At 33.7% G+C, this 25965-nt stretch overlaps 4 protein-coding genes across 8 annotated transcripts; 1 reads left to right on the top strand and 3 right to left on the bottom strand.

Moving 5' to 3' along the window:
* Positions 1-1918: 1918 nt before the first annotated feature.
* LOC148606080 (uncharacterized) lies at positions 1919-9521 on the bottom strand. Its single transcript, XM_088545932.1, has 4 exons — positions 6117-9521; positions 5628-5903; positions 4802-4883; positions 1919-4340 (listed from the first exon to the last, which is right to left on the bottom strand). The coding sequence occupies exons 1-3, from the start codon at positions 6462-6464 to the stop codon at positions 4818-4820; spliced, it is 690 nt and encodes a 229-aa protein (XP_088402058.1). The 5' UTR covers positions 6465-9521; the 3' UTR covers positions 1919-4340; positions 4802-4817.
* On the top strand, positions 1943-3178 carry LOC148606081 (uncharacterized). The gene has a single exon (XM_088545931.1). It carries the CDS (start codon positions 1943-1945, stop codon positions 2789-2791), a length of 849 nt encoding a protein of 282 aa, XP_088402057.1. The 3' UTR covers positions 2792-3178.
* Positions 9522-9677: 156 nt separating the features above from the next.
* LOC148606082 (glutathione S-transferase 3, mitochondrial-like) lies at positions 9678-16375 on the bottom strand. 5 transcript variants are annotated; one of them, XM_088545934.1, is made up of 7 exons: positions 16236-16375; positions 15365-15494; positions 14803-14867; positions 12147-12204; positions 11205-11277; positions 10513-10651; positions 9678-9914 (listed from the first exon to the last, which is right to left on the bottom strand). In XM_088545934.1, the coding sequence occupies exons 2-6, from the start codon at positions 15488-15490 to the stop codon at positions 10515-10517; spliced, it is 459 nt and encodes a 152-aa protein (XP_088402060.1). In that variant the 5' UTR covers positions 15491-15494; positions 16236-16375; the 3' UTR covers positions 9678-9914; positions 10513-10514. The 5 variants fall into 5 exon arrangements, with proteins under 5 accessions (XP_088402060.1, XP_088402064.1, XP_088402063.1 ...); XM_088545938.1 differs by lacking the exon at positions 10513-10651 and adding an exon at positions 10326-10461 and having other exon boundaries at positions 16236-16372; XM_088545937.1 differs by having other exon boundaries at positions 16232-16329.
* A 138-nt stretch (positions 16376-16513) lies between these two features.
* LOC148606083 (uncharacterized) lies at positions 16514-21255 on the bottom strand. The gene is made up of 5 exons (XM_088545933.1): positions 20858-21255; positions 20359-20435; positions 19661-19881; positions 18577-18753; positions 16514-17535 (listed from the first exon to the last, which is right to left on the bottom strand). Exons 2-5 carry the CDS (start codon positions 20417-20419, stop codon positions 17389-17391), a joined length of 606 nt encoding a protein of 201 aa, XP_088402059.1. The 5' UTR covers positions 20420-20435; positions 20858-21255; the 3' UTR covers positions 16514-17388.
* Between the last annotated feature and the right edge of the window lie 4710 nt (positions 21256-25965).

The following is a 25965-nucleotide window of genomic DNA, read 5'->3' on the forward strand; positions in this document are numbered from 1 at the left end:
TAGGCTTTATATACTGAAAAAGAATCCGAGAATATTTTGGCGACAAATTGATTACGTAATGAGAGGTATTAAGGTACCTGAAGATCATCCTGAAGCTGATGAGTGGGGTGTGTGCACGGTGGACCCTCCCAGCCCATACATGGACTAATGTGTATCAAGAATGTTTTTGGACCAAATAACTATGGTCGTGTGTACCAGGAATGTTTTAGGGGGAAAAAACTATGACCGGAATATCAGCAATTGTAGGATAAAATCTATGGTCGTGTGTATCAGAAATGCCTTAGGACAAAAAAATGTGGACGGGTTCATCAGGAATTTAAAGGACAAAATATATGGCCGTGTGTATCAGGAATGTCTTGGGACAAAAAGCTATATGGCCCGTTATTTCAAGAATTTAAGGATATGTGTATCAGGAATATGCTCGAGGGGTATGGTCTTGTGTACCAGGAATCTTGAAGAAAAAAGCTGTGGCCAGAAATATCCGGCAGTTTAAAACACAAAGCTACGATCATGTGTATCTGGAATGTTTTAGGACAACCAAAAACTATGTGTCAAACAGAACCTGTTTAACTTGGCTCGCAAACCGCGGAAACAATGATTCATCATATATTTGAACCATTATGTTTTTTTCAAGTAGGTTAGTTCAAAACATGGACTTCATACTATTCTATTACTGAATAACGTGTATCAAACCATATACACTCGTATACAAAATGTATCTTTAGTGACATATAAGAACGATTTGTATTTGAACGTGTTGAATTAGTGTTTAAATTCAAACAGAGATCGTCGCCCGATAATTTAATTTAGAAGAAACAAAAAGAATTATTTTGATCTACACAAACGGGGTATTAGATTTGATGTATCTATTTAAATATTTGTAGATGGTTTAATTCATGATATATCAGAAAAATACAATGGTTGATGACTTGTCAAGGAACCATTTTAACCCGATCCTTGTTTTGTAATTGGTTGGAGGAGGTGTGGAATCTAGTGTTTTGGTAAGCTGTACATGTATCTTTTAATATAGTGTCTTTTAACCCATTATATACTATGATTATGATTGACAAAAAAATATACACTTTTAATGAGTATAAGAACAAAAAAATTAGCCAAATTGAGATGAATTCTACGGACAAAACACAACCGGAAATATATTTTTAATGTTAAGAAATGAGTATACCCACATGGAGCCAAGTTTAAGAAATGAGAATACACCCAGGGAATCAAGCTTAAGAAATGAGTATACCCGAGAGGGAATCAAGCTTAAGAAATGAGTATACCCGAGAGGGAACCAAGCTTAAGAAATCAGTATATACCCAGGGAGCCAAGCTTAAGATGCAAACGGTAATCAAGACATATATTTCAAGAAGGATAACGACTATACGGGGGAAAAAAGTCGCAAACAGAAATGAACTTGAAACAACCAAAATGACACGTACAAAGAGACAAAAGTAAAATGATCAACTCGGAACCTACTAAGAACTGGAAGTATGGAACTGGTGCACCGGTCGGTAGAATTAGCGTCCTAACCTTTTCTAGAAACACCTACCGAGTTGTTCTAAAAATGTTACGTACGTTAGGGTAGGGAAAAAAACGTGCCAGAAGCAGGATAACACTCTACACAGGCGAACCTGAAAGTAAACACATAAATGAGTAGAATAACCGCGGATGAACTTGTGTGCTTCGGAGGGATGAGATCAGTTTCTTGTTTCTACAAGATACCAAATATGATCATGGACAACTTAGTACGTAAATTTTGTCAATATTATACGACGTCTTGGATGAGGATGGTTATCTTCATATTGCTTCTTGAAAATACACTAGATGAAAGTATAATACTCATCCCTATGAAATACACATCAGTGTATTTTGATGTCAGTGCATAAATCATTGTAAAATGTATTGTTTATTTTCAGAATAAAAGCTGCAGTGTACCGTAATGTTTACCCCTAGACTAAACTATTTGGACATTGAAGATGATTGGGTATGCCCATGTAAGTTAAAACAAACGGGTCGTATTGGCAAGGCTGTGTACACATATATCAATGGACTTTTCCGATATAAATTCGATGTAGACACTGAATTTGTCCCGGGAGTAACAGGAGGGCGCATCTTACCAAATGAAGATGTGATTCTAGTGAATTTCAATGAACAACAACTTTCAGTACATTGCGAAAACGGCGAAATAAAGAAAACGTTAAAGCTTGTCGGACACCCTTATGACGTCACTCTTTACGGCGAGGATCTTGTTATTGTCTCCTACGAGGATCTGAAAAAGTTGCACGTGCTTAATATAACCTCTCTCGACCTTGTTTCTGAAATTGATGTTCCAAGCACGTGTTACAGCGTTTGTTGTGTGGGGAACACATGCTACACAACTTGTGGGAAACTTCTGCATCGGATAAATCTGGAAACAAAAACAGACGTTCCGATGAAGCTAACTGGGGAGGGTATATTTTACATTTATGTTGATGATAAGAGAATTTATTATACAGACTTTTATAGTCTTCATTGTCTAAGGCATAATGGACAAGAGATTTTTGTATACAAACATGACAAACTTTCATGGCCACGAGGCGTCGCTGTAGACAAGAAGGGTTACATATACGTAGCAGGATACAAATCGAACAATGTTCATAAACTTACCATGGACGGTCGTCTTTTCAAAATTTTGATAACGAAAAACGAAGGTATCAATCATCCTTCTTGTCTTCATTTTGAGAGTAGACAGAGAAAGCTCCTTGTTACTATCGACGAAGGTCGGACAATACTGGAATTTAAGGTTTAGATGTGTAAACCTCTATCAAAAATTAATATCCTTTTTAATAGCAACATTGTCATCCATGGCCAATATGGCGTGACAGATCTGGATGTAATTTTATTTACAAAACATGTGCATGCCTATGAATAGACAGAGGACTCTAAACCTATTTGTGAAAATGCTTCGTGGTCCGTAGGTACATGTACTCACATAAACTTGCGATTTTTTTTTCATGATCAGTCATCACTTGTACATTTTTTGTTTTGTTGTGATTTGTTTTGTTTTGATTTTTTCTAGCTTTATAGTGATGGAACATTATGTAGTAAGGAATTTCGATTGTTGCCTGACGTCCTGTTTGGCGGAACTTAGAATTTTTCAACTTGTGTAAATTATAGTGTAAAGTTCCTTTGTAAATGTCTTTGTTTGTTCTCTCTCTGCAATGTAGGGATGACTTTGAAATATGGTTACATCTAGTAAATGGACTTTCAATTGAAATGGGGGATGATTCAAAGCAACAATAAAGGCACCAAAAAGTTAAAAACAGTCCACGTCAAACCTTTACAATAATTGTATCCGTGGAGTACGTACGTACGTACGGTAAATCTACTACAACTTAAAAGGTTGGAATTCCATTCCTCCATACCTCGACCTCTTACTTCCGAACGCCGAACGCCATATTGCATAACGCTCGTTCCGACGTTCCTTGAAATCGGCAGAATTATAGTAAACTATTTTTCATTTAAAACGTTCTATACAGTTTATTTACCATAACACGGGAGAAAGTGACTAAACTAAAGAAAAACAAATGACCTACCTGATGAGAAAATCCAACAATCCTAGAAATCTTTTGTAAAAGCAGTTAAAATAAACTTCATATTTGGTTTTTAGCTTTTTCAGCGTGTAATTCCGGTTGATAAAATTACGGATTTTAGAATTTGCGAAACGAACATATCAAATTAACCAACGAATTGCCTTTACCAACTGTAAGTTCGTTTTGTCAAAATATGTTGTATTCCGTAAAATAAGCGACCTAGTTCAAAATGGCTGTTATTTTGACAACTGTCTTTATTACAAATGTTTTCTAGGTATTACATAAATATTTTTATCGCTTGATTTCAGGTAGGTTAAACTTCTTTTATGCAAATAAAAGACTTAAAATATTTTAAAACACATGTTTAGCTATAATTCACATTTGCGGTGGCTTTCAACATGTCAGATGCTAGAGGTAAGGATGGCACCAAGTCAGAAAATAGCTTGCCACACAACCTCTAGTATTGCTGGAGTAACGGTAAATCTAGCTTGACAAATAACCATTTTCTTATAGGCCTTTTCGAGTCGATTATCATGCTCAATATACACTTCCGAGAGGAAAATTATTTTGTTCTTTCTAAAACCATACCTAAGGGAAGTATATCTCACGCTTGTGTGTGTGTGGTTTTTTTTTAAAAACGCCCGTAAGTGTAGTTAACGACTTTAAAACACCTATATGGTAAGCAATTGATTTTTATTGAAAAAAGGCTACATGTTCTTATATCAGCTATTTGGTCTCTTCACGTTGCTTTTCTCACAAATATTTCTGAAAGTAATCAATTTTATAGCATCTTGATAATTGTATATAAAAAAAATGAATCCTATACTTTCTTTAAAATTATAATCCATTAAAAAAAGAAAAATGGATGAATGGCAATCGAATGAAGAGGACACTTTGAACACTGCTTCATAGTGCTGTCCGAATAAAAACTGTTTTATTAAAAATTTTCCAAAAGCATGATTCGTCTGCTTATAAATTTTTTTTTTAGTGGATTCATTCCATTGGGAAGATCCAGAAATATATTTTTATAAATGGTTCCAATTCAGGAAGGGAAGGGTTCTAGGCTATCATTAGCTCATGTTTTTCACGTTGGTTTGGCAAAAAATTAATAAAGTTTCCAAAAAAAAAACAACAAACAAACAAACAAACAAAGGGTTCTAATCCCCGCCTCCTTTGCAAAATTACAAAAGCCATTTTTAGATAAACGTGTGTGTGTGTGAACTTACCGTGTATATAATAAAGTTAACAGTGTACATTGCACTTCTGCTGTTTGTTTCTTCTGTAAAAGAATCTCCTGATTCTGTTCCACTGTAATAAGAAAAATAATGATGAAATTATAAATATTAATGAAAAATTGTCGATAATTACTAGTTTTCCGGGCGGTCTGATAATACTTTGTATATAGCTTTATAGGGTTGAAAAGGTCCTTAGTCAATGAATATTTGGCTAATGCTTGGTTATTATTGTGTTTGTTCTTTTGTTTGTGATAAACTCGGTCTCGGTTCTAAATTGATAAACGCAACTATTTTAAGCAAAGAAAAACAAGAAATACCATACAAAATAGAGTTATCAAATAAAAAAAACCGGATTCTAAACGGTCGATCACTGGAAAAGCTCACTTAAGTATACCCCGCCCCGCCTTCACTTCAAAAACTATGCGGGTTAATATATATATATTCGTCAAACAGAAATCGAACAACGATATATGGCATGCCTTACAAAGTTTCTATCAAAATATGAAAAGTTGTACTGATAAGTAGTAGAAATCTGTGACGGGAAAAGGTGCTCACGAACCGACGGACACCATAATGAATATGAACGGGTCTGTTCAAAGCGGGAGTGTAATAGAAAAAAAAGATTCCCCAGAAATCACCAAACAAAAACAATAAAATATCCCAGTTAACATAACTTCAAGATTTCTCTGTCTTTCTAAATATTTGTCCAATGAAGCAGGTATAATCTCATTTTAATCTGATTGAAGTCCTATTTTATGGATAAATTATAATCTTCAGTTCTATTCACCTAGTACCCTTAATGATAGAGTAAACTTACAAGTTTAATTGGTGTAGGACATGAACATTTTTCGATCTCAGTAACTTCAGCAGTTATAGGAGTAGAGAAAACAAGTTCTCCACTTTGCGTTATTGTAGCCACAGATGAGGATATCAACCCTCGTCTGAGTGTCGGTTTCTGAACTTCTGCTTTTTTCTCCAGACCAGATTCGCTAGCAACTTTGTCGTTTCGAATTCCAAATGATTTGGTACAGTCTTGATGCTGATTTCCTAAAGTAAAATCTATTGGTTTGTCTTCGGTCGTATCTTTCACTTTCTGAAAATAAGCGTCACATTGTCGAAGTTGCATGTACATGCATCGCCAACATTCAATAATTTTTGTTCAAGCAATTATAAGTATTTTCATGTTAAACTTGAATGTACATTCATTAAATTGTGTTAAAAAGATATTTTCATAAGGTTTTCCATCATTTTTATCTTGTTTTATCATTCTTTTGAACAATTAATAATAAGTACTGATAGAACTTACAACTGCCGTTGTATCGTTGTAAGTTTTCTGGTTTCCGCAATCGACAATCGTACTGCGAAAGTTTGATCTCTTTTCCATTACCAGACAGCTGTTACTCAATAGTCCCAACCGAATGAGTGCATTTTCAAACTCATTGTTTGACAGGTTATCAATATTCTCTATACATTTACTAAACTCCGATAAGTACTGCGATCCGGCTAGTGGACGGCGCCAAAAGTTATCAGAGTCGCCCGAGTCTGCTGATACACCATTGTAGTACCATTTGGCCTCAATATCACAAGTGTTGTCTTCTGCTGCCCAGCTAGCATCAGTGTTTTTCTTGGACATGATATTTCTACAACTCTCCATCTTTCAAAACAGTTCTTACGACTGAACGTTACTATGAACGACGTCTGTGGTTTTATGACGCTTTTTGACGTCGCTGTTGGGTAGTACCAATACTGAACTTGAGGTGATACCAATTTGTGAGGTATATGGTGATCATGGAAGATATCCACTTATTTTAATTGTGAAACAGAAAATTGTCTCTTATTGAACTAAACGTTTAGCAGAAAAGCAGTCTAAATTGTCTTCTTTATGCACATTATGCATTCCCAGAATCTCCTTAACTTTCCTAGATAAATTTAATTAAAAAGGTACTGAATGACTGTATGTTGTCATACACATGGACTTTCCAAACATTTGTAAATGATTCATGGCTGAAACTGACCATTAAAAACAATCAGTTCCAACAAGAATGAAAAAAATATGGTGCAATGAAAATTCAAAAGCCATTAACTATAGACTTTTTAAGGGGGACTTTGTTTCGAAAAGTACTTCGACATTCTTAATGAAAAAGATTTTTTCCGTTTTTGTAAATTTAAAACAACAAACCAACGCTTAATTGCCTACAGAGCATGGTAGATGAAATAATGATCTAAGAGAACATAGATACTGCACGCTCTGCAATTTGAATGACATTAATGACGAGTTTCACTATACTATGAAATGTCTCTTTGTTTAATGAATCCAAATAAAGATGTATAAAAGTTGAACCGAATATTATTTATTTAAATATGCCATAAACCAAATGATTAACTTACACTGATGAAACTACGTGAATGTAAGAATCATTATGAAATAGGATGAGCATCTTGCCTAGCTTTTTGTTGAGTTATGTTATGCTGTATACAGTTTCAATTTGTTTGCAATTAATATCTGTACCTGTACCATGATGGTGATGAGAGTAAAGATATATAATGGAGAGAAAAAAACTCGCTCTGCGGGCTCTTCTAGATTAGGCAACAACCATTTAAGTGCCAGTCCATAAAACATTCAGACACTGCCTATGGTACAGGTGATTCACGGTGTACAAAAACTCACAGAACAAACAATTTTTTTTTTATCTTCAGATGCTATATTTTAAGGGAACATAAATCTTTTTTGTATTCATATCTGTACTTTTGAGAAAATCATACATATATCTCCCACTAAAACCAACCAAATAAGTGCAAATCAAGAACAATAACTCTTGCAAAGTGCTAAATTCATGTATAATCTTTATAAATTTTATCTTAAAAGCACAACACCCAAATGAAAAACTAAGACCAGTTATGTGGTCTGTACCTGATTCTGAGTAAGAAATAAAGTAAATTTATTGTTTTTTTTTACATACATGAACCACCTTCTGTCTGAATTTTAGAAACACAGCAATTTAACCATTTGATCATGGTTCCAGAGGTGGACTCTATGACAGAAACTAGTCTCTCCGTTGACCCTAGACTGTATACAGTTAATCATAAAAATAAAGTTTTAGTTAAAGAAATCAGTCCTAAGCTGAAGCATAGACCTGTAATTAAATTTAATTATAGGTCTCTGGCTGAAGATTTCTAACACTTGGAAATAATTTATGAATTACTTCTTTAAAAAAAAACCCTAAAACTCTTGCATAAATGATATTTATATTTTTAATATTCTCCTCCAGCAAATTTCTGGGGATAAAACTTTCTATTTAGAATAAATTACGTGTCCTAAATACATTCCAGTGTCATATAAAGTTGTATTTAGTAGTCTCAAAGAGAATTGCCAACAATTTTCCTGCTTAATCCACATGTAACTTCAGTCATGCACACATACTAAATTTACAGAAACTCTGTTCAGTGGTTTCAGATGAGTTACTCTGACATAACTACATTTGGAATTGATAGGCGAGAACTCGTGTTATCAAGATTTTACTGTTATATGCACATAGTGATCTCGTTAGTATTTAATGTTCTTATAGGGGTTGTACGATGGTGCATTTGTTGTGTATCACCATATCTGTTCCTTTTTTTAAGCTACATGAATGGGTTTCCTTGTTACCAACAAATTCAAGTTTCATGGAATTCTGACGAGCAGTTATGAGGAATGTGATGACTGCACAGGATAAAATAATGTGTGCATCTACAACAGAGGGATGGGACATGATTTAAATTACACTGTATTTAGCCAAAACACTATCATACAATGGAACTCTGTTACGATATTCGAAGTTCCTTAACTCTTAAATAATCTGAAGGAAATAAAAGGCTTAAAGACGAACATTGTATATGTAACAAACACGACCGATAACACGCCTGGATTTGTTTCCCCTTCAAATTATCAATACACTGTATATGCACTTAAGCACTAAGCAAGATTAAAAAGCCATAGTGTGGGTTACATTATAAACCTAGAGAGCGTATACGGCTTATCATGGAAAAGTGGCAAAGTTCAACAAGGAAAAATTCATATCAAAAGGTTTAAATCTTCAATATAAATTAATCATCGTGCAAAATTTCAATTATTTTTGTTTAGTTATTATTTAATTACAGATGTTATGAAGTAGGAACTATTGACAGTATTATGTGCTGAAAAATGGCGAAGTGCAGCATTATAAAAAAAAGTCTGGAATTTAAAAAAAAATCTCTTTAATAAAAGGTGCACATCTTCAATATGTATATAAACACTGCAGAAAGTTTGAAATATATTGGTTCATTATTTTTAGCTACATGTACATTTAACACTAAGTACCCACTAAGAATGATGGACAGACAGACAGACAAATGGAGTTGAGCAGCTACTAGACTTACTTTTCTTTGTTGATGACATTGGTAAAAAGGCATTACAGCAAGAACAATAATAATTTCAGGGAATAGAATTGGTCTTCATTGAATAACCACAGATTATCTGATGAACTGCTTTAGGAACAGCACAAGATTTTGACTTTTATTATTTCTTTTATATTATTTATAGTTAATTGAATCAGACCAAACACATCCCCAAAAGTTAGCAGTTTTTTTTTGTTTTGAAATTATTTTACAATGAGGACAAGTAAATACAGTATAGGCAAATCCAAGCTCCCCCCTTATCAATTAGCAAAAATGAAAAAAAGTGTTTTTTGTGCATCAATGCATGCATTAAAATGTGCATTGTGTTCATCAAGATTTGTTTGGGTCCCCACTGGTCCCCACTGGTAAACCTACCCCCTATAGAGGTGATTCTCTGCATCCTCCATTGTATGTGTACACCATAACTTATTCCAAAAAGACCAACATATGAAGATACTAATTATCATGTAGATTTATTACATAAACACAACAATAATATAATATAATATACAAAGTTAAATCTTCCAAAAAAAAAAAAGGGTTCCACAAGCATCACACAATATTAACCTACTAATTTATCTAATATAAAAAAGCATAAGCAAACACAGATTGCAGCATTTAGAATTGCATGAAGTTTTCATGACTGGAACTGCCTAACTTCTATATACATTGTTCATTTGCCCTTACTGACCTACAACAGAAAAAAAATAACTATAAATACAAAAAAATGATGATTAATGCAATTGGTTTGCAAACAGATCGCTATGACAACTAAAAGCTTGTGAGGGTAATGATGGGAACAAAGATTCTAGCAGTATTCAAAAGATTCCAAGATAACAACTATACAGGTACACACACAACAAAGGACATAAATAACTAAAATAATATGTACAAAGAAACAAAATGTAAGTACTGATCCGTCTAAAAATCATGCAAGGGATAATTCAACATATTTTTATTTTAATCTTAAAGTAGACTTCATGTCTACAACCTTTAATTGTGTGATGTGAGTGTATAGTGTTACATTGTATACTTTGCTTGTATACATTGAATAGAGAATAGACTTTTGTTTTAGGAGGTGAGAATGGGTACATCTCTTTACCTTAATAAAATCACAACCCATCAGTGGCAACTCCTGGGCAACCATCCTAACTGCCTAACACCAAAACCAATAGTACATCCCAGCATAGTAAAAAGTCCAAAATATCCAAACCCACCATAACGCCTTTTTTGGATGTCTAAAGAGAAAAGTAAAGCATACAGTTAATTGCATATATTTTAACATTTACCTTCAGTATCTAATCATTCGATGCCAGCGGCTTCTTCCAAAGTTACAGCCTAGCAGCCGAAACCCATATCCTATAGTACAACCCAGCATTGGGATGAGAGCTAAGACACTGATTTCACCCCATTTTCTGTTGTTTTTATCTATAAAAAAATGATCTTTTGTTTAAATTCCTTTTAGGCCACAATAAAAATAATTCCTACATTCTCATCCAATCTTTGTTCAAAATTTGGGAGTTGGTGGGCACATTGCATTTTTTATCAATCACAGCGAAACATTAGGCAATTCTTAAGAAATGGACCTCAAGTCCAAAAGTCAAAATGTAGTTTTTGAGGGCTGAAAAAAAAATGGGTTGGTAGGGGATGAGAATCCAAGATTTTTTTTCATTCTTGAACAATTGAATTTGCAGTATTATTCAAAAATCAAATGATTCATAATTCATGCTTTAATGTATCTTAACACATATGTATCTCATTTAACAATTACTTTAAAAATAAATAAAATAAAACACATTAGAAATTGCCAGAAAAAAAATCTTTTTTCAGGTGTAAATCTCAACATAATATTAGAAATTAAATATGAAACTACAGTGAAGGTGTGGTTTGACACACAAAATTTACAAATCTAATGTTGTTACAGATCTTTCTTGTTTTAACAGACAGACAGACCCAAACTAAATGTACCATATGTACATACCATCACTGTAGTATCCGAAGGCATAGGCAATTTTACCCAGAATCCATACACATCCTGCTGCTGCAGAGATTTTCTGAAATAAAGAGTTCATTTTCACCATTTGTTCATCAACAACCATGGATGAGGTTTTTTTTTAAAGAGTTTATTTAACAATTTACTCAAAAACAGACATGGCTTCAGTTTTTTTTTTTAAACAGAATTCATTGTGTAAATTTATTTATGAACAAGCATGGCTGAGGTTTTCTGTAATAAAATGTTCATTTTAACAATTTGTCCACAGACAAACATGGCTGAAATTTTCTGAAATAAAGTGTTCATTTTAACAATTCATTCTCTCAGGTTTCTATATGACAGAAGACACAGCATGGTAGCATCATTTGTTATAAGAGTAAATGTCTTTCAAGGATTTGGATGACTTTTGATGTGCAACTTGGCAGGTGTTTCTAGAAAAGCAGAGGACACTTACCCTGCTGGAGCACCTGGTCCATGCTCCCAAGTTTTTAGTTGAGTCTGAGTTGCTCATTTACTTTTGTTGCTTTGTGTGCGTTATTTTGGTTGTTTTATGTTCTTTGTTGTTTGTGTCTATTTTCAATGTTTGGTGTTTGTCCCTGGCTTGCATTCTTATAGTCTCCACTGGAGTATTGGTTCCCATGACAACTCTTTCAAGGGAATTCATTGCTGTATTAACTGGGCCAATTCATTCACAAACTCTGATAACTCAAACTGTTAACGAATTTATTTTCAAGAACATTTTGTTTTTTGCTAATTTTGCAAGTAATAACCATGAAAATTCTGCACTGTGAATAAGTCTTTTTACAATATATTCACAAGTCTTCTTGTGATCATTTGGTATTTGACACAACAGCATGGAAAAAGTAAATCATAGACCAGTAAAAAAAATAGATAAAATGTTCAAAGATAAATAAAATGTATAGAACTCACTGGATATTGCAGACCCCCGGCAAACAGCAGCATAAGATAAGTTGGATAACCTTCTAGACTGAAAAAAATAACTTGAATAAAAAACAAGTAATGTACACTACCCAGCAACAGATATACATGTACATGTTGGCAACAAATCCTGTAAAAGCTGACATGACTTTGTTGATTTTCACACTTCAATAAGCTCCCAAAGCTACATGTATGTGGTAGAGAAGTCCAGGAATGTCAATATAAAACTAAGGATCTCTACACTGTAGACCCTAATAAGAACAAAACACAACCATTTGCCAATCTGTGGTAATTACTGCTTTAATTTTCTGGATTTTGTAAAATACTTTCACTTTTAGGCAATAAAGTAACTCCCTAGTAGTGATCTAGGATTTTGGAAAATTTAAGATTTCCACATGAATGTTTTAAATGAAGTTGATTTTTTTCACTTTCAATGTCTGCTTTCTAAAATAAAGAAATTCTTTCAAAAATTCAAGTTTTCACTAAGGGAAAGTGGAGCATAATAAACAACTCTCCCACAGCAAAATTTGGCTTGCGCCAGGTGACAGGAAAGTGGAATCCTAGAATACTGTTGAAGAACAAATAACTGTTTAACAACAATTACAAACTGGATAAATTATTCATAAAATGCTTCATGGAGTGCAGCTAGATATGCCCATTGAAGTAAAAACCCTGAAAAGAAGGGGCAAATATGGACACAAAATTCAATCTTGAAACAGTTCAGAATTTAATTGCTATTAAAACATTGACACAAAATATATAAAAATAAAAAAAATCCTATATTATTAAAAAAATATTAATAAAAAAAGTCTCATGGAAACTGCTTGATTGTTTGTTGCTTAGCGTTTGTTGGATGACTATTTCATTGCAATCATACCACATCTCCTATTTTCATATTGAAATCACAATAAAGGGCTTTGTCACGAGTGCATTATATGGCGGTTGGCTGATATACCAAATATTTAGTATTTCTAAATCCCTATATTGTTCATATTGGGCCGATATTTGCTGGACATACAAAGCCATTAAAAACCCTATCACCTTCAAAATTTAATAGAAAATGAAAGGCAGCCTATAACCAAGAATTAGAAAAATATCTCAAAGTTTCGTAGCATATGATGAAAGCATTTTTCAGTTAGCATGCAAAAACATAACAACCATCTTGCTTTTTTATGAAAAGTGCCAAAAAATGGAAAAAAGTGATATGGAAATTTTTTTAGAAAAAGAAAAGAAGACAATATCCTTAAGTATCATGGTATTTGCTGGGAGTGTTTTTCAGTAAATGCACAAAAATGGGAAAATCCACTCTTTTTTTCTTAAAAAAATGCCAAAAAATAGAAAAAGTAAAATTGAAACTTCATAGAATTTCCCAAGCTCCAGTGATTGGGTAAGGGAAAGTGTTTTAGACAGGTAAATAATCATCGAGAAGCAATCATCTGATTAGGATTGAAAAATAGAAAATGGATTCTGTTTGGATCTACCATAATTTTAATGGACAGCTTTTTTAATGATCAATTTCTACTGCACAGTTAATTTGACAAATACTGTCAATATAACAGGTCCAAATTGCAAAGAGCAGCAAGTGTAAACAATTATAAAACTATACATGGTTTTATAAAAAAAAATTCCTGTTACCATGGTTACCTTCCAAACAATTTCAATCCTGTTTCTGTATTTTCAGCAGTACAGTATATTTGCTAAAAGTTGTATTTGCAGTAACTTCAGGAAATACTGTTACTTAAGTTAAAGATGATTTTGGAAATCTTGATAATTTGTTACAGTTCCTGAAGCACTTTAACTAATGGGTTGAATGCAACAAATGTAAACAAATGCTTGCCCCAAGTAGACTGATTGATGCTTGCCCCAAGTAGACTGATTAATGCTTGCCCCAAGTAGACTGATTAATGCTTGCCCCAAGTAGACTGATTGATGCTGGCTTCCTAGTTAATCTTGATAACATAAATAAGGTATAATATACCATTTATGTTACATTTATCTCTGTAATGAGTAGTAGTTAAGTACAAATGAAACAAAAGAAAACATACCACCAATAAAGCCTTGAATACATTATTGCAGATCCAAAGAAAATCAACAGGACAAAAAAAATAATGCAAAAAAGTGCCCTTCTCCAATCTGAAAAAAAAGTGCCATTCCCTCCATTGGTGCCCTGCCCTTTTCAATTGCTAGTTGGAGCAATGTCAGAATATCCTTTAGTTTTGTGGCTTTTTCAGTCAGAGCTTAAACTTGAAAACAGAAAAAAACGCACCCCTTTGATCAAAATGCAAAAAGTCCTGCAACTCCAAAATTAAATGTTTGATCAAAGTATTTAAATGGCTTCAAACTTTTTTGTAAGAAGTGTTAACTGGCAGTAATACATCCCGTTCTGTCAAAATTGACAGAGTGCACACATCAATAAAAAGAAACAATTCACCAAAAATAAAACTGGAAGCAGCATTTTTGAGTTGTGCATAGGGTGAATAAGGGATTTACTGACACATTTACTATAATATGTCCTGTCTAGACAGACTGATGTATAAAAATAAAAATGAAATCAAGGAAAGCAGTTGTTCAGCCACAAACTTCAATTTTTAATTAATGACCACACTGTCCACTGTAATTAACAAATCAGATGCTTCTATTAACTTACGTGTTTTGATGAACTCTCTGAACACAGTTAAATTTCTCATTGGTCGGTGAGTACAAGGTGGGATACTGAAAAAAAAGTAGATTTTCATATCTCATCACATCAATTTAACAGTTAGAAAATAACATTTGATGACATACAGAAATTGAGGCTCATTATGTAATCTGTTTACTTTTTAAGTATATTTTAGCATACAACATATCTTGTTAATAAAGGACATTTTTAACATGAAGTTGCACATGTTGTCATGCTAGGTACACCTTTATAAAGCCACATATCAAATTTGAAATTAATTCATCCACTGGAAGCCGAGATAATGGATGGACAAGGTGATTTCAATATATTTCCCAGTCAATAAAATAAATAACTTATAATTACCTTCAAAAACCTTTGTTAAACCTTCACTTGTAAGGGGACAATTAACATCATAAGAAAATCTTGCTATATTTTCACTCATCAATCATTGAAAGCCCTGCAAATACGGTGAAATTCAACAAATCAAAACTCAAACATGGCTGAACTCTGCAGTTAGGTGGATGAAAAACAAGTGTGTAATATTACTTACTGGTACTTCATATTTCTTTCTAGCTACAATGACTTTATATGTCATCCACTGCAGTAGGAATGTACTAGCTACACCTGTCAATACAACATATCCATACTCTCTTGGTAGCTTGGAAATGACAGCCATGGTTCTAAAATATCCAAATCAAATAAAGCACAAATAGACATACATGTAAAGTAGGCATTAAATATAGTAAATTCAAAACTGACGTGCCTATGTTAATTCAAGCAAGATTTCTTTAATTCGCTAGTCAGATGATTCACTGCATAAAGTTGGTGTTTCACTGAAAAAAATTCTAAATGATAACTTGTCAAAAGGCAGTTATTTGGCAACCACAAAACCAAAATCCACATTTATATAAGACGACAAAACCTCTACATCACGTCACCAGTCTAGCTAAGTCATGCATATGATAATTTTTTTTTGTCCATGAAGGATCCAAACATTAAAAGAAGAAGAAACTTTCATGTATAGTAAACCATAAAATTGCCAAACCTACCATATACTTTGAAGGTCGCAGCTACTCAAATTCAAAGTCAAAGAGCAAGAGTAAAATCACAAAGAATATTTTACCAACTACAGTCTACACACTATACAGTAACATAACTTATTAATAACACCCAACTCTCTATTTCAATGTACCTTTATATCTTCAGGTTTGCAACACTGGAGAGAACAAATTCTTAAGAAGTAAAGATTCTGATGAAATGAACAGATAAAATGACAAATTACTGATGCATGCAAGTCAAGAATTAGTACATTTTATCGAACCCAATGACAAGCCTATCTACGTGCGCTACCTGATACAAGATGTAACATGTATCAATTATACACCAACAAAACCCATAATATATACGTTTCACGTACTTACAGAAAATTTTTCTGTTAAGTGTCGATCAAAGGTTACTTGCCGGTTAAACTGATACTCGATCCTCCAATTGAACGGATTTCAGTAATGACAAAAGATTTGAACCAGTGCATGTACCTAAAACTCATTAGGACCCGGATAGAAAATGAAAAAGATCCGGAAAATAAAAAAAAAATCAGCGTACCACGAAGAAAACATTAAAGAAGGTAAAATAGTAAAGGTAACACCTACTATTGTTTTTTTTGTATTTTCAATGCTAACTTTGTTTTATTCAACCTTAAATTGTTCAATACTATACGTTTAATTTCCAGATAAAACTGAAAAATGTAATATCCAAGAAACAAATTTAGGTTTAGGAAATTACTGTAAGATCACACCTAACCTAAAATTTGTTGCCAGTACAGATCCCAGACGCAATGAAGGCGAGAAAGTTCTACTAGATCTAAATACAAATTAGATTAAAAGGGTCTAGTAGCCGCAAGATGTGCAATTATCCAAAAAAAGATATATGAAATAAAAAAAATAATAATTCAATTAAAGCGTAAATAATAGTTTTTATTTAAAAATAAAAATACAAGCATAGAATACAATGCAGTAGTAGTAAGAACGAACATAATTAACTCTCCGACACTGAGTGTTACAGAGGCTTGAGGCAGAAATACGTAACATATTTCATACCGTCGTCGACATAGAGTCTTATATCTGATATTCTCCCATTCCATGGCCACCGGGCAATGATTAAATTTTTGCGAGAGTTTACATGCCATTTTACATTTTCGGGTTTTCTAATGATTTCATGGGAGAAACAGATTCACCTCCAAAGCCCTCGGGGATTACAAGATTTCTCCACTCTCGATAGTTAAATATCGTGAGTTGAAATCTAAAAGTGAAGAAATCTTGCAATCCCCTAGAGACTGAACGAGAATCTATATTTACTGTTCTCTATCAAATTGAATGGACTCGGTTTTACATATGATGTACACTAGTGATCAAAGTGAGTTTTTTCCGTGCTATTTTGTCGTCGAGATTCACTGAAGATGCCATTGCCGAAACATCATGACTAGATGGATCGAGCTAAATGAGCTCTATAAGGCTGGAGGAATCGACTTCAAGTACGAATGGGTTTCAACCTCCACATCCTGAGCTTTATTATCTCTCAATCTATATCAAAATCATCCTCTATGGACTCATTAAAACCAAGGTCATAGTTCCATATTGAGTCAGCGACAGTAGCTCTTTTATCAGATTCGACTTTGGGGTCTGCGATAGGAGCTAATTCATCGGGCATACGTTCCCAGTAAGGCTAAAATTGAAAAAAAAAGAAGAAAATACATTAATTCTTGAGTTGACGGTATGAAAACTGGAGTATTAGGTTAAAACTGTCCAAAATATTTAGATTCATTTTTTTTATTTTATGAATGAAGGAAAGCAGAACAGTACGCGTTGAGTATTTCAGAACTATAGTTCTTTATAAGAAATACATCACAAGTTTGTAGTCTCTAAAACACGAGAGAAAAAACTCCACCGATATGACAAACTTTTTTTTTATTTTAAGACTGTTCTAATTAATATGAATACACTACTAGAAACTTGGTAAGCATTTCAATAAAATGCTTATATTATTTTTTTTTATGCAGCTGAATATATTATTATTTTGTTGTTAAATCTAAATAGTGAACATTTCAAGCTTGAGTGGTAGATTCCAATTACTGTTATTTATTCGCAGTGCTTTATCAAATGTCTGCCGAAAATAAAACATTAATGTCGGGAACATTATGTGATACCCCGCCTAGTTATTGTGGAAATGGGGCAAACTGTTTAAAATGACCTAACTCAAAAACTACAATTTGGATTTTGCTGAAAACAAATTTATCCTGTATTTATAGTACTTAACAATTGTGCATTCGTTCTCATGTTATCATCTGAAAACCGTCAAGGGACGGACACGCAACTTTTTGAATGGTATCACATACATGTAAAACCTCGCTTCTTCGTGTGGCGGGGTATGGAAAAGTTACCATGAGTCGAGACTAACACCACTCTACAAGTTGACGTACTCCCAAATAGGTAAGAGTGGGGAAACACATTTGGACCCTTGTCGGTTCTGGGAGTAGGAAAGATCTTCAACAGAGCAACCCAGCCATTAATAGGGCATAATCTGACTGAGTTCTTCGGTCAGGTACCCCGAAGGCTGGGTTCCGCAACCTCTAACTACTATTAGACATCTACTAACAGAATCCCCTTAAGGGGCAGTCGTGCGAGATCCGTAAGGATGGTCAAGACCGTAAAAAAAAAACAATAATTATCGTGACTAACATAATTATGATAAGAAAATTATAGATACCATTCTCATGTTTTTCAGGATTGTGTTATACTGCTTCAAAATTGGAGTCCGCTCCAAGAGTTCGCTGCAGGTATTTGTAACAAAGGCGTTATTACATGTAGAGACTGGATCGACACTATCTGTATCTATGTCTTCCGTTTCTGATTGATTTTTACCATAGGGGTATTGATTTCTTCTCTGAGTTAAATACAATACCAGAATCGGTTAACATAGTACAGAAAACAACAAATAAACAACAATAATTTAGAAAAAAGTAAAAGAACAAACAATAGAGACGGAGAAAAACTTGAATACACAGGCAGATAACAGCTCTAAAAAATACCTAATTTTTATATTACCGACTGATAGCTAGAGAACCAATTCAGAAAATTATACAGAGCTGTAACAGCTGTTTATCCACCCATTCATCAGTCAACAAGGCCGTACATTTTTTTAAATCGCATTGGTGGTTGGATTGATAAGCTCCCTTGCCGGATCCAGCTATATATAGATGGAGGGTTGTAGCGGTTTAAACCGCCTTTTATTACATTTTGTTAAATGCATGCAAAATTAACCAAACAGAGCATGGAACCCCCTTCCTAAAAATCTCTGGACCCGCGACTATACTTCTTTTCATTTTTTACGCTTTTGAAGAAACTACAAGTTTGCTTAAGGTAATAGCTTAAATTAAGATCAATGATATGTTCTTCCGCGCTGCATCGAGTTTGCTTTATGGCTTACACTTACTACCAACGTTAGGAATCGTTTACACAACGTAGATCGAGATGGCAACACTTACAGTTAAAACGACAATATAGAAATGGCAACACTTGCAGTTAATGAAAAAAATAGGGTTGACAACGTCTATATTTAACGACAATATAGAAATGGCAACACGTACAGTTAAAGACAAAGTAGACATGGCAACGCTTATAGTTAACGACAACATAGAAATGGTAACGTTTACAGTTAACGATAAAGTATAGATGGCAACGCTTACGTATGTACAATTTCTGTTAAATACGTAGCTGCGGTAACGTTTGCGCATTTCAATGTAGCAACATGCTGTGAGGAGGTCAAATATCGACATAAACACCCAACTTACCAGCAAATTTGGAATGTAACGTTGAGAAGACACGTCATCGTAATATTTCTTCAAATCCTCGTCAGAAAGATCAGCCAGAAAAGCATATGCAAACTCCTCAGGTGTCTCGCGAGACGAATTTGGAATTCCAATAACAGTTGGCTTTGTTTTTGATTTTTCAAGCGGAATTCCAAATCCGTCGTATTTTCGAGACAGCATACGCTGGTCAGCAGCCCTGAAAACTAAACCGTTTATCTAGTATAAGAGCTAAACCGTTCATCTACTACCAGAAAATGTAAGATTCAACCAATCGAAAACAAAACGAAAATTACCAATGGAATACAAGACGAACACTACCAATCGAATACAAAACGCAAATACGATAATTCTAGTATAGTAAGAAAGAAAAGAAAAAGAAAGAAAAAACAAGAATAGAATACACAAAACAAAACAAAACAATAAAAAAAACCCAACAAAATAACGGTTGCCCTTTATAACAATTCCTTGCTAAAGCTTAAATACGTAGTCAATCAGTTTGTCGAGGAAATTAAACAGCGGATCCGAAAAAAGTAGGGGCCAAGGGGGTTGATATCATATTTTGTTGGAAATTCTTTGTTAATTTCGTTTATTAAATTTTCTGGATAAAATTGATCAATAACAGCCTCTCACAGAATCAACCACTGAGGTTGGAGGTACACGTAATTGTAACGGATACTTACTACCAATTCTTCGTATCTTGTCGGTTACTGTAGGAACAATACAGCTCAACAGAGTTAACATGGCTTGGCGAATTTAACTGAAATTAAGTATAGGTACATGTATATGCAATTGCTAATTGACACCCTGTACAGTCATACATGCGTATTAGAAATAAAACCATAATAAATATTGTTTTGTAACAGACTAGTGACTTCAGCACGCCAATCGAACATATAATTTTTACGGCCCACCCCTTTTTTCTCAGTTATAAGTCAGTGCTGATTTTAAAGCCCATTGGGCAATCAAACTCAGAAATATAAAACAAAGAAAGGAACTAACATGAAGACCATCATTGTATAAAAAGTATTAAAATCTTTCAGGTAGCTTTTGAACTAATACTCCGAATATAAAAATATATAATAGTTATATTTTACCCAAAACTTAAAAACCAAAACGATTCATTTTTATCCTTTTTCAAGTGAAGTCAGATGTATACGTATTATGCTTGCATGAACGTACCTCGTGTATCTGATACCAATAAAACACACGTAAGTACGTGTAGTTATTTTCGACACTTTCGAATCTGTGCGTTGGAATGTCGCTCAGGAAGAAACATAACACAGGATGGTATCCACGTACGTATCTATTCAACGTCATGGACGTTTCCACGTCCACTGTCAGCATCTGAACCGCAGTCAATGAATCAAGTCTCGCGCAGTTAGTACAGTGGGTTTAGTTTTGCGTTAGCCAAAAATAAAAAAAAAACAAAACAAAACAAAACATAACAAAACGAAACGAAAAAAAAAAAACAAAACAAAAAATACAAACAAAACAAAAAAAAACTTGTTCAATACTTTACGGAGGTAAAATAGTAACCAAACGGTTTATTATAGATGGCTTAAAAAGTACCTATTTCCCCGGGCATTTATAGCTGGGGATTCAAACTTAATCAAGTGTAATCACGATTAGTTTTTTCTGTTTTCTCTAAAGCATCGTAAATACTATTTACTCCCGGAGTGAAAACATATAACATTTCCATGCAGATTTACAAGACCCCAAAGAGATGTTCTGCATTCATCTCGTAGTAAATAATTTGTGTTTGGTCACTTACAGCTGACAAGGCATATGACATAGTTTACTCCTACAACGTAAGAGGTTGGAATCCCGTTCCTCAATACCCAAGTCAGAAAATAGCTTGCCAGACAATCTCTAGCATTGCTGGTGTACACATAGTTTTGTTTGGGTTAGATCCACGCGGAGATTGGCAGCATTAACGTATTATAAGCACTTGAGCGGCGGATCCAGAGGGGGTGCAGGACCACCGTTTTTATTAGAAAAATTGTCATTTTCATGTGTAAAAATGACAAAAAATGGTAAATAATGTCCCAGCACTCCCCTTTCTGAGGAACCACGGCTGGAACCCCTCATTTTCAAATTGTTTGGATACGCCCCTGCACTTAAGACCTGTTAAGTAGCAGTCCACCTAAGAATCATGCAGTGGGTGATTTATCGATGTCAGACATTTGAACCAAATTGACTTGCAATATGTAGAATTTAATGGAAAAACAAGAATTAATATAAAAAAATTAAAAATGTTTTCACCGTAACCATAACAACGACCATTCCTTAGCAACCACCAATTTTGGGCCTAAAAAACACAAAAAACATCACATTGAATGTATTTTTTTGTATCTAATGGTGGAAATTTGTCAAACTACATAATTATATTAATGAAGTATGTCTTATGAAAAACAATTTACAATAAAGTACAAAGCAATCAGATTGGTTTAGATCTGGTTACCATAGCAACCAAAATTCTTAATTTTTGACAATTTGAAATGTACGACAATAGGCTACATAAAAACTTTGTCCAGACCATAACTTTTTTGTCTTTTAACCTAGACTTCTAATACTTGGTATGTTGGTATATCCTCTCAGAGTAGATTGTTGCATACCAGAGTGGTAGACTTTTGACCTTGACCTTTAACCTCAAGGTCAAATAACATACAAATTTTGGCAAAATACGATACATAATTTTATCTGTGCCATTATTATTTGGTCTTAGTTTTTACTTATATACATGATCTTTGGCATTTAAGTATATCACACCAAAGCAGGGAGTAATGTTTTAGGTGGGTGACCTTTGACCTTGACCTTTGGCCCCAAGGACAAATAACATAAAAGTTTTGGAAAAATACCATAAAAAACTTTGTCTTGGTTATATTGTTTTTTTTTTGTCTTTTTACCAAGATATCTGATTTTTGGTATGTAAGTAAATCACATTAAGGTAGAGTGTAATGTTCAAGGATAACTTTTGACCTTGACCTTTGACTCCAAGATCAAATGACATACAAAATTTTGGCCAAATACCAGACAAAAATTTGTCTGGGCTAAAATTGTTTTGTCTTTTCACTTAGACATCTGATATTTGGGTATGAGATTATAAAACTTGAAGGCCAGGCACCACATACTAGGGTGGTTGACATTTGAACTTGACTTTTGACCTCATGTTCAAATAACATACCAAAGTTTGACGCCATTCATACAAAATTGGTCCATACCATAACGCTTTTTTGTCTTTTTGACCTAGACTTCTAATATTTAGTATGTTGGTATATCCTCTCAAGGTGGAGTGTTGCGTACCAGAATAGATGAAAGTTTACCTGAATTTAACCTGTCAACCTCATGGTCAAATAAGATACACATTTTGGCAAAATACCACCAAAGTTTTGCCTGTGCCATAACTTTTTTACCTTTTTACTAAGATATCTGACATTTGGTATGTGTGTATTTCACGCCAAGGTTGAGTGTCATGTACCAATTAAGGTGTGTGACTTTTGAACATGACCTTTGACATTATGGTCAAATGACATACAAAATTTTGGCGTAAGTTCATGATTGATTTCATGCAATATTTCACCTCACAGTATGTCGTAATTGTAAATAATCACTTGCCCTTTATCACCTGATTGTGCGCAACTCCAGTGGCAGTACTAATCTTTTACATCTGTTATGGAATATGGGTTCTCTTAATTTCAAAGGAGAAGAACTCTGAGCTTAAATAATTATACCCCACGCAATGCAGTTGCTCAGGGTAAAATGTGTTTGACTCGTCCGTTTGACCGTCAGTCCATCTTAAGTTTTCCGGACTTTGTTTTGGTTAACAAGTTCACCATAATAAGTTATAGGACAAGTATACTTTTCGCTAATTTTTACGGAAATTACGGGCTCTGTAATCATCAAAATTCACAGAAATAAACGTTTTCCTGACATTTTTTTTTCTGAACATTTGCAGATATTGACATGATTTTTATTATAAATTAACCGTGAAAAGTTACAATACAAGTTTGTGTTTGGTTTCACTTCGATGATTTTACTGAAATTACGGGCCTTGAACTTAGCAAAATTTACAGAAATAATCGTTTTAAGGATTTTTTACCCCTAAACGCTTCCAGACAATGAAATAATAAGTTCACAATGATAAGTTACAGGTCAAGTTTACATTCTGTTCCAATAGATCATATTTAATTCAGATTAATTAAAACTTAAATTAATCAAAGTCTGGCGTTTTAAACTAACATTCTGAGTAACAGAATTTCGTTAGAAGAGGTTGGTTTTCTCATCGTATATTTAAGCTCATCTGGGACGAAGGTCAGCGTGAGCTATTGTCATCACTTTGTATTCATTGTGTTGTCATTGTTGACTTTTTCAAAAATCTTTTATTTTATATTGTTGCAATCTTTTCTAATGCCTGTAAAAATCATTTTCAAAAATCTTTCATAAATTTCATTCTTGTTGCAATCTTTTCTACACCTGATTTAACACTCTAATTCCTTTTTATCTAGGTCCTTCTAAATGTATTTCTCTTATCAATCTACCTGCATGTTTATATTTGTATTCCATCATAGTTGAATATAGGGAAAATATATAAAAGAATATGCCAAAAGAAGACAAAACACTTAATTTTTTGTAAAAACATCACGATTTAGTACTTTTTGGTATCATACCTCATTAAATATAAATGGCAGGATTATATAACTGAAGTCATATACGGATACATTAAGATATTGAATCAGCATCCAAACGAAGTCTGCAACCTATATTTTACATTTCATTGACTGTATTAAAGTTTACTTCTGATCTCATGTATGGGCAATAATAAGTAGGAAGATCATGTAAACTTGTTGACTATAAGTTAAAGTAGTTCATATTTTACAATTATGCAATTTATTCTTAAATGCCAATACAAGATGAAATGTATAATTTTAGGTTACCCGTGTTTGGTTCTCACATAGTCTCTAGACAGCTACAAGTAATAGATGTAGGGTAACAGGCCAGTAAACAAACATTTGTTATTTTTAGCTCTCCTTGCCAAAGGCCAAGTAAGCTTATGCCATCACTTAGCGTCCCTCCTCGTCGACAAATTTTCGAAATTCTCCTCTCTAGATAATTGTGCACAAAATGACTGTCGGGATTTATAAAAAACCATAGCCGCCGTTACTAGAAATAGAACATAGGTGTCAAAAGGCATTTTTTTTAAAAATACTAAAAAAACCGTAGCCTTTAGCGTAATTCTTGCAGGGGATAATATTGTCCAGGATTAAGAGAAAACATATGCCGAAATTCTGCAAAGGATATTTACAACTGATGTAGGAGTTATGACCCCTATAAAAGTTTTTTTTTTGGGCATTCCTCGTATGTACAACTTTGAAAATATTATCCTAAAAAAACAATTGTTCTGTATGGTATTCCACAAAAAAATAAATGTTGGGATTCTTGATCCGTGACAAAAACATAACCCCTGTTACTAAAAATAGAACATAGGGGTCAGAAGGCAATTTTTTGCAAACAACTCAAAGGTTGTTGCCCTTTTTTGGAGGATTACATAGTTCAGCATCAAAAGACTGACCAATACCGACATTTTCGAAACGATTCCTTTACTAATTTAGGAGTTGTGGCTCCTGAAACAATTCTTAATTTTTCCACACGTATATGTGCAATTTTGAAAATCTTCTTTTCTTGAACCACTTAAGATCAGTTAATGGAAATAAAGCATATTCATTCTTTAGTGTATTGTGCTCGAAATGACGTGTTTTTTAATCCATTAAAAATGTACATGGATCGATGAGATTGTAAGAAAATCACTAACATCAATTTTATTTATAACATTTGAAACATGATTTAAAGCAGAGTTTTTTTCTTGATCGATAACTAGAGGCTCCCAGGAGCCTGAATCGTTCACTTGGGCCAGGTTTGGCCTTTCAAAGTGTCATTCTATAACTGAGCAATGAAAACTTTTGAGCTCTTCAGCCATAGAAGGAGAGTCACATTTACTTTCTAGTGTATAAAACTGAGAGTTGACCCCTTTGGTCTAAAAATAGCAGAAGTTGCCATGTTCTACGCTTGATCTATGTAAATGATATTCTTGTCCAGGTGAGCTAATATCAAAGATAAAAAAAAATCATATGTATTTTGACAATACCTTAAGACTTCTAATTCAAATATAGCCAGGCATCTACTTTCCTCAATGTACATTGAACACCTTGATATTTTGCGATATTGAAAGATTTGTTATAAAATAAAATTTGAATTTCTAAAATATTTTTATAGCTTAGACTTTGAGTTAA

The sequence above is a fragment of the Perna viridis genome, chromosome 9 (genome assembly GCF_037379345.1).
Source record: "Perna viridis isolate PV_CMFRI_1.1 ecotype Kerala chromosome 9, ASM3737934v1, whole genome shotgun sequence".
NCBI classification, from domain to species: Eukaryota; Metazoa; Mollusca; class Bivalvia; order Mytilida; family Mytilidae; genus Perna; species Perna viridis.

Coding starts and splice junctions, on each gene's coding strand:
- LOC148606081 (XM_088545931.1), top strand. CDS start 1,943: ATGTTTACCCCTAGACTAAACTATTTGGACATTGAAGATGATTGGGTA.
- LOC148606080 (XM_088545932.1), bottom strand. CDS start 6,464: ATGGAGAGTTGTAGAAATATCATGTCCAAGAAAAACACTGATGCTAGC. Junction 5,904..6,116: donor ACAACGATACAACGGCAGTT/GTAAGTTCTATC, acceptor GCTTATTTTCAG/AAAGTGAAAGATACGACCGA. Junction 4,884..5,627: donor GTCCTACACCAATTAAACTT/GTAAGTTTACTC, acceptor TTCTTATTACAG/TGGAACAGAATCAGGAGATT.
- LOC148606082 (XM_088545934.1), bottom strand. CDS start 15,490: ATGGCTGTCATTTCCAAGCTACCAAGAGAGTATGGATATGTTGTATTG. Junction 14,868..15,364: donor GAAAGAAATATGAAGTACCA/GTAAGTAATATT, acceptor CTTTTTTTTCAG/TATCCCACCTTGTACTCACC. Junction 11,278..12,146: donor CCGGGGGTCTGCAATATCCA/GTGAGTTCTATA, acceptor TCTTTATTTCAG/AAAATCTCTGCAGCAGCAGG.
- LOC148606083 (XM_088545933.1), bottom strand. CDS start 20,419: ATGTTAACTCTGTTGAGCTGTATTGTTCCTACAGTAACCGACAAGATA. Junction 19,882..20,358: donor CAAGATACGAAGAATTGGTA/GTAAGTATCCGT, acceptor TAAACGGTTTAG/TTTTCAGGGCTGCTGACCAG. Junction 18,754..19,660: donor GTTACATTCCAAATTTGCTG/GTAAGTTGGGTG, acceptor TATTTAACTCAG/AGAAGAAATCAATACCCCTA.